The sequence below is a fragment of the Epithele typhae genome (genome assembly GCF_022376455.1).
Source record: "Epithele typhae strain CBS 203.58 chromosome Unknown BXZ73scaffold_88, whole genome shotgun sequence".
NCBI classification, from domain to species: Eukaryota; Fungi; Basidiomycota; class Agaricomycetes; order Polyporales; family Epitheliaceae; genus Epithele; species Epithele typhae.
Window position 1 is genome coordinate 54792 of NW_025954279.1, and position 12122 is coordinate 66913.

Sequence of the window (12122 nt, forward strand, 5' to 3'; positions counted from 1 at the left end):
ACGACGGCGGGGCCGCGGGCGATCCGCCTTGGACTATGAATTCATTAAACATTCGCCCGGCTTATGTTCTTTTTGTCCTTGTCTCTTTCCGACGTCTCGGCCCCGGCTCGACGCGCACCGCTCCGCTCACGACCTCGCGACGATCTCACCTCAGTGACCTCCGATCCCCACCCTTCTCCCTTCTCCTAGTTAAATGGTCTTAAGACTTGAATTCACTATCCGATGTCTACTTTTAGCTGCACCCGTATGGCCGGGGAGGTCCTGGGAACGGGAACCCTCGATATTAATCGCGCTGCGGGCACCACGTACGCGCCCTGCTCAGTCCTGACCCCCCAGCCTGTCCGTCTCAGAACATACACGAACTGAACACTGAGCAACGACCGCCCACATAGCCAACACACAAATCACGTAGATGGCCGACCGCCAGTCCTCGGAAAAGACCCCGGCGCGGCTCGCGCAGCGCGGCCTCGCGCGGCGCACGCTCGTCGTCGGCGGGCTCGCCGTCGACGTCTACAACCACAGCCACCCCCCAGCGGCGGCGGTGGCGGAGAGGGAGGTCGCGGTCGCGTTCCTGCTGCACGGGCGGAACGGGAGCGCGCGGCGGATGGAGGAGTTCGTGGTGGGCATCGTCGAGGAGGTGCAGCGGCTGCGGCTGCGGGAGGGCGGGGGCTTGGACTTGTTCGTCGTCGCTTTTGTGCGTGCGCGCGCGGGGCGGGGATGGGGGATGGGGGCGCGGGCTGACGCGCGCGGGACGCACAGGACCACAGGAACCACGGCCGGCGGCTCGTGGACGCGCGGGCGAACATGGGGTGGTCGGAGGACGCGGAGAAGGACAACCCGCGGCACGCGTGCGTGGGTCCTCGACTCGCTGGGGGTGTGGGTGCGCTGACACGCCGTGTTCTAACCTCTCGCTCGCTCGCTCTGCAGGATCGACATGTACTCTATCCTCAGTGCGTCCCCCGTCCCCTGCCGAACGCGCGACCGCAACTGACCGGGCGCGGCGCGCAGCGGGGACCGCGGCGGACGTGTCGTACCTCATCGACTTCCTGCCCGCGTACCTCTTCCCGCACGGCGAGCGCGCCGTCGCGCGCTGGATGTGCGTCGGCAAGAGCCTCGGCGGGCACTCGGCCTGGCATGTGCTCAAGAACGGTGCGCGCCCCTCGGCCTGTCCCGCCACCGCCTCTCGCGACGCTGACGCTGACGGCCTCGGCGCGAACCAGACCCGCGCGTCCGGATCGGCGTGCCCGTAATCGGTCAGTGCGTCCGTGCTCGCTGCTCGATCGCGCTGCGTCGCGAGCTAACGTCGTCGATCGGCACCGCTGGCGGCGCGGCTCGGTACGCCCGCACGCCCACACCCACGCACGCACGCGCGCGCACGCACGCAGGCTGCCCGGACTACCTCGCGCTCGTCACGAAGCGCGCCAAGGCGCACAAGCTCGCGCTCGCGCCGCCGCAGCTCCCCGCGTCGCTGCGGGCGCGCATCGCGGCGGACGACCCCGCCGCGGCGCCGTACGCGGCGGCGGGGCCGGAGAACCCGTTCCTCGGCAAGAAGATCCTCGTGCTCGCGGGGAAGGAGGACAGGGTCGTGCCGTGGAGCGCGGGGCGGGCCGTCGTCGAGGCGCTGTGCGTGGGCGAGGGGGGCGTGAAGGAGGTGCTGGTCGAGGAGGGGGTCGGGCACGAGTTTTCGGAGAGGATGGTCAGGGAGGCGGCGCGGTTCTTGTGGGAGCATGGGCTCAAGGCGGGCGAGCGCGGGTGAAGTGCTCGGAGGGTTCGACGCGGTTGTACGTACGTATACACAAGGACGCTACATTTGAAAAACACGCTCGGCGAGCGGTCGGACATGTGGAACACGGCTGGCCTGTGGGACCACGGGGATGCTACTCTTCCTCTTCTTCTTTGATCATGTTCTGCAGGTGGCCGTTGGGTGAGCTGTGGCGGGCGGTGAGTTTTACGGGACGACTTACGCGGGGTAGGATCCACTGGTGAGTGAGGTGGCGGGCGCACATGGTCCAGAACGTGAGCATGGTGAGCACCGACAAGTCGTGCGACCTGTCGTGGGGCATCCCAGGGAAGATGTTCGCCGTCGTCCAATCTACAACCAAGTCAGCCTCCTCCAGATCCGATTGAAGGGGGTGAAAGGCGCGTACCGAGGCTCCACGCCCCGAAAAACCACTTGCTGTAGGTGGTGACGACGAACCACCTGACATTCACGATCCTGCAGAGATCCCAGGTCTGGAACGCACGACGCGTGAGAGGTTGCGAGGAAGCACATACAACGGCCCTCGCACTCACCAGAGCCCATAGCTTCGTCGCAGTCGACCAGCTGTTATCGTGGTCCCTGTCAAAGACGCCTGGAGGGTGCTGCGCCAAAGTCAAAGTCAGCTCCTGAACGCGCAATGCACATATCAACGGCGCACTGACCAGCCGTCCCTGCGTGAATTCAACGAGGTCTTCCTCGCTCAGCTGCCACGGCGGGACCCCGATCACGAGGACGCCCGCCAGCATGTCCGTCTCCTCCTTGTACTGCCCCCCGACCGTCCGCCGTCAGCCTCCGCCCCGGGTTCGAGGACCGACGCAAGGAAGTAACTCACCACGCAGCGCTCCGGCTCGTCGAACGCCCACGCGGTCGCCATGAGCGCCCCCGTCTGCGCGCTGCTCGCCTCGAAGCACGCCCACCGCGCGGGCGCGTCCTCGTCCCCGTCCCCATCTTCATCCTCTGAGTCCCGTCCGTGCGGCGCGTTGCGCTCGATGGCGTGCACGAGCGCGGCGACGGCGTCGAGCACGAGCGCGCGCACGGCGTGCCGGAACGCGGCGCGGTCCGGCACGAGCAGCTGCGCGGCCTCGGCGGGCGAGAGCGCGCGGAGGCCGGGGCAGGGCAGGGCGAGCGCGGGGGACGCGGGGGCGACGCGGACGGGCGGCGCGAAGGAGCGGATGTCTGTGTGCGCGGGGTGGTGGGGTGGTTGAGGTCAGCGTGGGCGTGCGAGAGGGAGAGGGAGAGGGAGAAGAGAGAAGGGAGGGACGCACAGGAGACGGCTTTCAAGTGGCACGGGCGCGGGTCGACGACGACGACCTGGCGGAGGGCGCGCGGGGCCTCCGGGAGGCACTCGCCGAGCGTGGACCAGGCGTCCTTCTGAGATCGCTCGTCGTCTGGGGCGCGCTCGGGGATGATGATGGGGGGCAGGTAGGCGTGGAGGGCGTACTCGTGCATCGGCACCGTGCCGTCGTTCCTCCTTCGGCTCGTCATTGGCGGGTGCTGCAAGGTGAGGGCAGAGGAGCTGGGGAAGACGTCAGCGGAGAATAGCCGAGAATCAGGATCTTATAGCGTTTGTGCAGGTGGTTGGTGCACGGACAATGCACACGTGCGCCACTGGGTCGCTGCCCGGACAAAGGCCCATGCACGAGTACATGTCGAGAGCGAAGGCGATTGTTCTCCAGCTGTCCCGACATGCGATACCATGGAGACGTGGGTGTGGCCGACGGGCGCGAACCTAAGCAGGATGCGATTCTGTGGTGTGGTACGCGGACGAACAAGTCTGACAGGTACTTTACAGCTTCTTCAAGCTCTCGACGAGCACCGCCACGCCCTTCCCGCCTGCCTGCTCGACAGCCTTGCACACCTCGGCGTCGAACCAGGCCTTGACAGTTTTGCGTTCGGGAGACTCTTCCGACGCGAGCTGCTCGCAGAGCGCGGCGACGACGAACGCGCCATCGCCCTTGGCCATCGCGACGGTGACGTCCTCGCCGACTTGTTGCACGAAGCGCACGGCGAAGTCGTGGCCGGAGAAGCGCGGTGAGGGCTCGACGGCGCGCGCGGACTGCGAGAAGTGGCCGCCCTGGAGGAGGGTCTTGTAGAGGCGCGAGGTGTGCGGGAGGGAGATGGGGTGCGGGGAGGAGGGGTCCTCGGATGGGTAGGGAGCAGCGAGGGAGGCAAGAAGTTTGTCTGACGCAGCGGACTTGTCTGGTGTGAGGGTGAGTATGGAAAGGAGGCTGGGGAGAAGCAAAAACAACGTACCACCATCACCGTCTAGCATAATCTCACAAACGACGAGGCTGCCGCCGGGTTCCCTCGAGATGTCGTGGCCGCTCTCGGCTATCCAGCTGAGGAGGCCTTCACTAGCCGCCTTGCGGATCTCTGCAACGCGCACGTCGTCGTCCTTTTTGCTCGTTTTCGCCCTAACGGGGTCGGTTTCGGCCAGGGTGACGATCTGGGCAGGGGTGAAATGACGGCGAGTGCGCGGAGCAACAAGATAGATGATCGAACGCCGCCCTTGCGCCGTGGTGTATATTGAAGGCGCCGCGGCCACCACGTCCGCCACTAGTGACTTGGCTGTCAATTTGGTGTCGCTGAAATCACAGTCAACAAAACTCGTGGAAGTGGCGCACAAAAAGTCTCACTCGATGACGTCTAGGCATGTGAACAATACAAGCTGCGCCTCGTCATCTTTGCACATGCGCTCGATATGCGGCTTGATCGCCTTGACGACTTGTTTCCTGTCCTAGAAGCAGGTAAGCGACCGAAGTGGCAAAATGTCAAGTTCCCTTACTTTCGCGGTACCCCACGCGATGAACTCCCGGACACAGCGGCTACCGTCTCTTGTGTGCACCATCTCCGCGAGGACCTCCTGGCATCTATGTCCTGCATAAGCGAACGGACCGTGTCCTAAACGCCAAACATGCGTACATTTCGAACATCTCTCTCCGCAGCTTTTCCGCTTCCGCCTCATCGTCAAGGGCAGCTACCGCCGAGAGGTACTCCCATAGCGCGCGGTGAACCAACGCGTGAGAAATCGCGCCTTTGTCCGAGTTGTTGAAGCTTACCAACCAGTAGTGAGAAACGCGAGCTCTGAGGATGACAGGACGACTCACATTGTTGTCAGATTGTCTTTCAACGCAGATAGTACGCGCTTTCTCCTTTCTCCTTCCAGCCCCTCGATGAGACCCTTCAGCCCCCGCTTCGACCGCTCCTTCTCCTCGTCGCTGCCTGCGGTGACGGTGAAGAGGTTCGCTTCTTTGCCGTAGAAATCGCGAACAAGAAGCGAGCGTTCGTACGCATTCGCATACAGCTCGAAGGCATCGGCGAGAACGCTCGAAGCTTCACGGTGGAGAATCATGCGGAGAGCGTGACCTTGGAACTCGCGGAGGATGGCGGGGCGATAGGTGGGGCAGAAGCGAATGAGCTTGGTGATGAGGAACTGGAGTCCTCGAGAATATGTGAGCCACGCTGTGGTGAAGCGACAATGTTACACACCTTGGAGTACTTGCTCTGGGCGAGCTCCTTGTACCTGCCCTTCAGTTCCTCTGCGATCTCGTTCCGTTCCTTCTGCCCGCCCCACTTGACGACCGTCTGCACAATGCGGCTCGCGTCGTGCTTGAACACGATGTCCTTTACCTTTCCACGGATGATGTCCATGAGCGCGTTGATGTGTTTTGTGCGGTCCTGCTTGGAGAGGTTTTTCTGCCTCGCGAGCGTCCAAGCTTGCTTGGCTTCCACGAGCAGGGCAGAGTGCGGCTTGGCGGCTTTTCGTTGGTCGAGCAGAACGCGTTGCGCTTTATGAGATTCGCGGGCAGCTGCAATCCAGCAGGACGTTGAGCACCCAGAGGTGTTGGATCCGCGGAGGGCATACCATTGGGATCCTTTGCTGGGGCAGACGGAGCGTCCCCGTCCATCACCGCATCCTTGGCGTCTTCATCCATACCGCCTTCCTCTGCGTCGCCCGCAGAACCTCCCTCCGAACCGTCGTCGGAGCTCTCTCCATCGCTGTCTTGAGGAACGACAGTGACAGGGCGACTGCGTTTTTTCGCGGGTGCCGGCGGCTTCTCGAGATGAGGCTTTTTAGTCTTGGGGCCACTCTGGGCAGGAGCGACTCGCTTTTTGGTGTGCTTTTGTGTTGTCGGCGCCATGGAATGGGCACAGGAGAGGGGAGCAGGGGAGCAGGTGGTGGATGAGTGCAAAGCCGTGATCGCGCGGGCGCCCGCGGAAAATCGGAGTCCGAGTTTCTCGGAATGGATTCGCACATGTGCATAGGTAATCAGGGAAACGACGATACATGGGGAAGATATACATAGGTGGCATCCAGAAGGCAGGCAGAAAGCAATGATACAGGTGGTACAGAACACAGAGCACGAGCTTTACTTGACAATCGGGTTCACACCCCGCGCCGAGAGATACTCCTTCGCAGCGGGTGCACTCTGCAGGCACATAAGAAAACGGGTCCGAGATTGAGCAAATGCACTCACGAGGCCTTTGACAAGTTCATATATGTTCTTGTCGTGGTACCGCAAGCCCGTCGCGGGGTCAGTGTACGGTCCCTTTGGGCGCGTTGACATGGGATATACAGAAGGTGAAGAGTGCACATACCTCGAGTCCAGTGATATCGCAAAATCTCCTCTGGGGAAGCACTGACGGGGGTGCCTCAATAGACGCATCTGCCCAGGCTCGGTCAATACGGGAGGCCGGGCGATCAAAGACAACTCACATGTGGGGAGATCCTCCTCAGCGTCGTCCGGGGGAGCCTGTCCATCCACTTCCATGTTCCCCTCTCGTTCTTGTCTACGTTTCTCGCGCTCGTTCTTCTCGCGTTCACGTTCCTGAGTGAGTACGGCTTTCAGATTCTTGGTACGCCGGTTGACATTCTTGGTGTAGTGGGGGTTCTTGAATGGACGAGCATAGTGGAGATACGACAATTGCTCGGCCAGGGTCTGTCAAACGAACGAACGTGAATATCAACGTGGTTGGTGACGGAGATGGCTGACGCACGGGAACAGGTGGTGTCGGAGAGTCGTCGCTGTATATGACAGTGGTTTTCCGTTTTCCAACGCCTTTGGGAGGCCTGTTTGCATTGGATCAGCAAAGGAAAGTAGCAACGACGCCATCTCACATGTTGTGCAATGAGTATGTGTGACGTTGTCCACAAGATAGTGGTCCGGGTCCCAGCTAAAGTTCGAGTCGGCGGCGCGCCCGTCGAGCACCAGCGGCCCGCGTCCGCCGACGACGCGCCGACGACGGATCGAGTGGCTGCAGCCTGAACCTGCTTTCTTGCGGTTCCCCACCATCCCCCCTCCTCGAACCTTCTCTAGGCCGCTCTCTTCGAGTTCCTTTCGCTCACATTGCTCACCGCGATCAGCGTGGGCTTGACATTTGCCCTGGGGACACAACTCTTCAGTCTGGGTCTCTACCCCCCTCAGCTACTCTCGCTATTTCCCCGGCAACAGTTGAGATGTAATGGCCGGAAGATATTCTGCGGGACTGACTTCTGCACACGGGATGCCCGCTTCGGTGGCGACCGTTCGACCGGACGTGGAGAGTCCTCCGTCTCTCGAGGATGACACCAACTTCAAGAGCAGCATGCAGATCAACCTGGAGCCTCTCATGGGCGACGCAGTTGGGAATGTGCGTAGTATATCTGCTTCATAGCAGAACTATCTTTTACTCATTATGGGCCGCTTTTGCAGATGAGCATCAGCCCGGACAGTCGTGAAATTGTTCTTGCTTCGTGAGTGCAGTGGCTTCTTAGCGCATATAGTGCCCATATCCCAACCTCTTAGTCGCAAAGGACTTGCTATCATCGACTTGAACTCCCCCCTGAGCTTACCGCGGTGAGTGCTTCGACCTTTGCGCATTGCTTGTCTGACTTTGAACGTAGATTCTTGCCGCAAGGCGGAACCTGGGACGTCGCCGACGTGCAATGGAACCCGCACCATTCGCACAGCGAGTACATCGTCTCCACCTCAAGCGAGAAACTGTGGGTCCGTGGATGTCTTTTAGAATATTCCCAACTAACCTTGCCTCTAGTCTCATCTGGAACCTGCATAACGGCAATCCAAGAACGTCCATCGAGCATGTCCTGCGATCCCATTACCGAGCCATCACCGATATCAACTGGCACACCCTCGAACCTGACATTGTTATTAGTACTGGTATCGACTCTTGGCAGTGGGCGTGGGACCTACGCACCGTACAAAAACCGATCATGGGTATGTCCACTTCCGACCCATGTATGCTCTGTTTACCAATACCTCTCCGATAGGTCTATGCGCGTTTGGCCGTAAGTAACGTATGGCATGTATGCATGCGCGGATGATTTTGACCGTCTAATATAGCCCCGGGAACACAAGTCAAGTGGAATCGGGTGGATGGAAACCTCCTTGCGTCGTCGCATTCCAACAAGGTCTTGATCTGGGACAGACGAGTGAGTCGACGGTGCATTTCCTGTATCTCTTGTTAATCTTCGGCATAGAAAGGTTCGCTACCGGTCCAATCCATCGTCGCCCACCGCGCAAAGATATACGGTATTGACTGGGCCCACGACCGGCGCAACGAACTCGTCACTTGTTCACTTGACAAAACCATCAAAATCTGGGATACTCAAAACGCGCGCCCGAGCATCGTCATCGACACTGCGTACCCCGTGTGGCGTGCACGAGACCTACCGTTCGGTCAGGGAGTTCTCAGTCTTCCTCAACGGGGTGAGACTGCCCTGGAGATGTTTGTGCACGAAGACCCCGCCGAGCCAATTGAGAGGTTCGAAGGACATGCGGATGTGGTCAAGGAGTTCGTATGGCGACGGGGTGGTTCAGGTGTGTTTTGTCACGCCATCTGATCGCGCCACTGCTGACCGACTGCGCAGACAACTCCGAGTTCCAGCTCATTACTTGGTCCAAGGACAAGACCCTCCGCTTCTGGCCCGTCGATACCGAGATCATCGAGGTGCGCTTCTCGTCCGTTCACAAGCGCAGCTATGCTCACGTCTCGATATAGAAAGCGGGTACAACACCGACACGGACTATGCCTATGATTCCGCAGCGACGAGACTCCAAAGCCTCCATCCCCACCAGCCCCTCGACGACCGGTCTCCCACCGCCCCTCTCAGTACCCATCGGCTCCCGGGCCATCCTCGCGGGGATCAGGGCACCACCCGCTCACGTCGTTCACCTCGGCCGGCGAGACTCGGCGCGACGGCGGAAGGCGACGGCAGACACGATCCGCGCAGAGAAGAAGCTGTCGGAGACGCCGCGGTCTCGTCCGATGTTCATCCCCGCGACGAGCGTGAAGAGCGGCGGGACGTTGGACACGATGAGTCGCGGGCCGTTCGCGGGCAGGAGGCCTCCGCCTATCACGACTATCAAATGGTTGTCGAATGTGAACGTGAATGTTGGAGGTGTTCGAGACGGAAGCTCGGGAGGAGGGAGTGGAGGGGATAGTGGAGAGGCGTCGAGGATTGGGTCCCGGAGCAGAGGGCAGTCGGCGATGGAACATTCTACCTCGCAGGCCTCGAAAACTCGAGAGCGCAGTGCCAGTCGGGAACGAGTAGAAGAGGACGCCACGCCATCGCTACAAGAGGAGTAAGTCTACTCGATCTAATCAGGCGGTTGACCGCGATCTTACAGTTTGCAGAATTACCTCGGTCTGCAGCAAACTCGATAACTCGAAGCTCAAGTTGGAGAAGGTTGTTCTTCTTGCATTGCGGCACCCAGTTTCCTAACATCGTGTGCAGGCAGATTTCAGCACCAAGAAGCGCACCTGCACGTTCGGTTTACAAGGTCCCTGGGGCGAGTCGACGTCCGTATTCCTGCGCATCACGTTCTCCTTTCCGCGCGACTACCCACAAGCCAGTTATCCTGACGGGACCCCAACGGTAGACTTGGAACGCACGCCGCTCATTGACAACAAGCAACGCGCGTTCATCCTTGGCAGGCTTCGTGAGATCCGAGAAATGGAGCGGCCATGTTTAGAACGATGCCTCAGATTCCTGCTGTTCGGTGACCAGTATGAAGACAGTCGTCGTGGCATTGTACTGGACTCCGGTTCTTCCTCCGAAGACGAAGAAGCACCCAAGGGGAAACGGGACCCGGGACCGGCTGTACTTCGAAAAGACAAGAACCTGGCGGAGCCCAGGACGTCTCAGGGCGTTTTTGCAGCGAATGGTAATTCCGCGCTTGGTCATTGCAGGTCCAGCTTGCTCACATCATGTGTAGGCCAACTCGTATTCTTTTTCAGAGCGCCCCTACGCATCGTCCGAAACGTCCAACATGAGATCTCTGTATCCCCGTCGATAAACTCCCGCGGACCTGACACCGGCCCCCGCCTCTTCCAGTCCCCAGCTCTTCTCTCCGACGCCGTCCGCCGACTAAGCTCCGCCGCGCAGGATCGGGAGTCCGTCTCGAGCGAGCGCAGGCGCGGCGACGACGGGAGCAACGGGCCGAATGTGCTCCGCATCATGGACAACCTCTTCACGTTCTCGCACCGGCCGCCGTACCCGCCGCCGCAGCCGCCGCAGGGCACGGCGGGCAGCCTGGGCAAGCCGCGGCGGGTGTCGGACAACTCGCACCAGGTGGAGGACAACTACTCGGTGCTGCCGACGCGGCGGAGCAGCGTGTTCATCAAGAGCACGGAGGGCGTGCTGGGCGTGCCGGACCCGGAGGTGGCGGCGCGGTATGTGGTTGGAGGCGCGATGGGGGAGGTGTGGCGGATGAATGCGGCGGCGGCGAAGGTGCTGGGGAGGAACGACCATGAGAGGGTGTTTAGGATGATGGCGGTGTTGGCGAAGAGACCCTCTGGGACTGGTCGGGGTACGAGCGGCTACGATCCGTTGGCACCTTCTCTTGGGATGAGATTGTGCGTCAAGCTTTCCCATTTGACTTTTCGTATAGCTGATCTTGAGCTTCATTGCAGGTACGAGGAGATGCTGGGAGAGAAGGATATTCACATGCTTGTCTTCCTGGCTGTGTTCCTGCTCAGGACATTCCCCAGAGGTGAGACCACGTAACATCACATCACACAACAAACTACCACTAACGATGCTACAGAACTACCTCCGACGGCAAAGAGCTCCCTACCCGTCACCCCGTCACCCTCCAAACAAGCTCTGAGCATGAGGAAGATTAGCTTAGAGTACTTTGACCTTCAGAGGCCTAGAAACGGGCATTCCGGCCCCTTCTCTCCCCCGGATTCCGCCCCAAACACCCCCAATCACACCCCAGGCGGCATCCAACACCTCAGCTCGCCGTCTTCCAAGGGATCATGGTCTAGTTATGCCACCAGCATGCGGCAACTCGTCTCGAGTAAGTTTATTTACGTCGCTTTCTGCGATGGCTCTAACGTTGGTTCGGTTTAGGTGTAAGAGCGAATGCCGCCACAACCCCAGAGCTCGCTAAGCAAGGAGGCCCCATGGCCAACCGGCGTACCGCGCTTCGGCAGGGCATGGACAGGCCCTCTTCGAACTCCCCAGCGAAGTCGTCGTGGGAGTCTGACACGTTGAACTCGGGGGTGCTTCCACTCGTGTCGAGGCGGCGTCCGACGTTTTCACAGGTCCTTTCAGGCCCTTCTGTGATTTCGGAAAAGCGAAGAATCCTGTTCCAGCCCTCTTTGGATGATCCAGAGGACATGTACGTTGTGGTTACCGATGTGTCTGAAACGAAGCTGACATGCATGCCTCGCTAGCCCGCTACTTTCTCCTGAACTGCGAGGGCAGCTCCTTGAGCATATATTTGCGTACGCGGAGATGCTCACAGCGTGGCAGATCCTCGACAAGCGCGCGGAGCTGCTCAAGCTCGTGGAGAGTGATATCAAAGGCCTGTCTGGCACCAACACAATCTCCGACACAACGTTCCACGTCTCTCCCATTAGTACGTCCACGCCTGTTACCGTTGCGCGGGAGGCTGACGAACATCTGCAAGATTGTGAGCGGATATGTGAGCAGTGCGGCCACCCTGGCGACCCGAGCGCCACTGCGTGCGCCGAGTGCCGTGCCAGACTTCCTGCCCGATGCTCCGTCTGCCGCCTTGCGATCAAAAGTGAGTGTTTGGTCTCCTGCAGGGATTCGCCTTCATTAATCGCGGTTTCTGCAGAACTCTATCACGCGTGTCCGCGCTGCTTGCACATCTCGCACATGAAGTGCTGGAGGGACCGCGACGATGCTGCTTGCGCTACGGGCTGCGGATGCGTCTGTGCGCAGCCTGCATTCGAGCCGTTTTCCAACGGGATGATTGTTCTGTCGCCGATTATGCCGCCCTCTTGCTAGCACGCCCTTTGGAACTGCGTCTCGTCATTTAATTCGTTGCATCTGTACATTGCCTTGTATACCTATTGTGTGTAGTATAGCATGCCTTACTTTCAGGGTTCC

The 12122-nt window shown here is 60.3% G+C and overlaps 4 protein-coding genes across 4 annotated transcripts; 2 read left to right on the forward strand and 2 right to left on the reverse strand.

The window, feature by feature from the left end:
• Positions 1-412: 412 nt before the first annotated feature.
• Positions 413-1756, forward strand: BXZ73DRAFT_55137 (Alpha/Beta hydrolase protein; the record flags this gene model as incomplete). The annotated part of the gene is made up of 6 exons (XM_048021287.1): positions 413-694; positions 760-848; positions 928-950; positions 1009-1149; positions 1221-1253; positions 1386-1756. 6 exons carry the CDS (start codon positions 413-415, stop codon positions 1754-1756), a joined length of 939 nt encoding a protein of 312 aa, XP_047872501.1.
• Positions 1757-3545: 1789 nt separating this feature from the next.
• BXZ73DRAFT_55116 (ARM repeat-containing protein) lies at positions 3546-5901 on the reverse strand (the record flags this gene model as incomplete). Its single annotated transcript, XM_048021280.1, has 8 exons — positions 3546-3958; positions 4013-4344; positions 4396-4496; positions 4545-4629; positions 4682-4813; positions 4867-5192; positions 5249-5568; positions 5625-5901. The coding sequence occupies 8 exons, from the start codon at positions 5899-5901 to the stop codon at positions 3546-3548; spliced, it is 1986 nt and encodes a 661-aa protein (XP_047872502.1).
• Positions 5902-6129: 228 nt separating this feature from the next.
• On the reverse strand, positions 6130-6873 carry BXZ73DRAFT_106669 (uncharacterized protein; the record flags this gene model as incomplete). The annotated part of the gene is made up of 6 exons (XM_048016688.1): positions 6130-6189; positions 6238-6309; positions 6359-6426; positions 6477-6699; positions 6758-6830; positions 6869-6873. 6 exons carry the CDS (start codon positions 6871-6873, stop codon positions 6130-6132), a joined length of 501 nt encoding a protein of 166 aa, XP_047872503.1.
• A 391-nt stretch (positions 6874-7264) lies between these two features.
• BXZ73DRAFT_92835 (uncharacterized protein) lies at positions 7265-12020 on the forward strand (the record flags this gene model as incomplete). The annotated part of the gene is made up of 18 exons (XM_048026494.1): positions 7265-7390; positions 7453-7493; positions 7546-7596; positions 7644-7742; positions 7793-7995; positions 8101-8189; positions 8238-8577; positions 8628-8707; positions 8759-9342; positions 9395-9446; positions 9495-9924; positions 9976-10615; positions 10673-10752; positions 10807-11061; positions 11163-11385; positions 11441-11625; positions 11677-11793; positions 11848-12020. 18 exons carry the CDS (start codon positions 7265-7267, stop codon positions 12018-12020), a joined length of 3768 nt encoding a protein of 1255 aa, XP_047872504.1.
• Between the last annotated feature and the right edge of the window lie 102 nt (positions 12021-12122).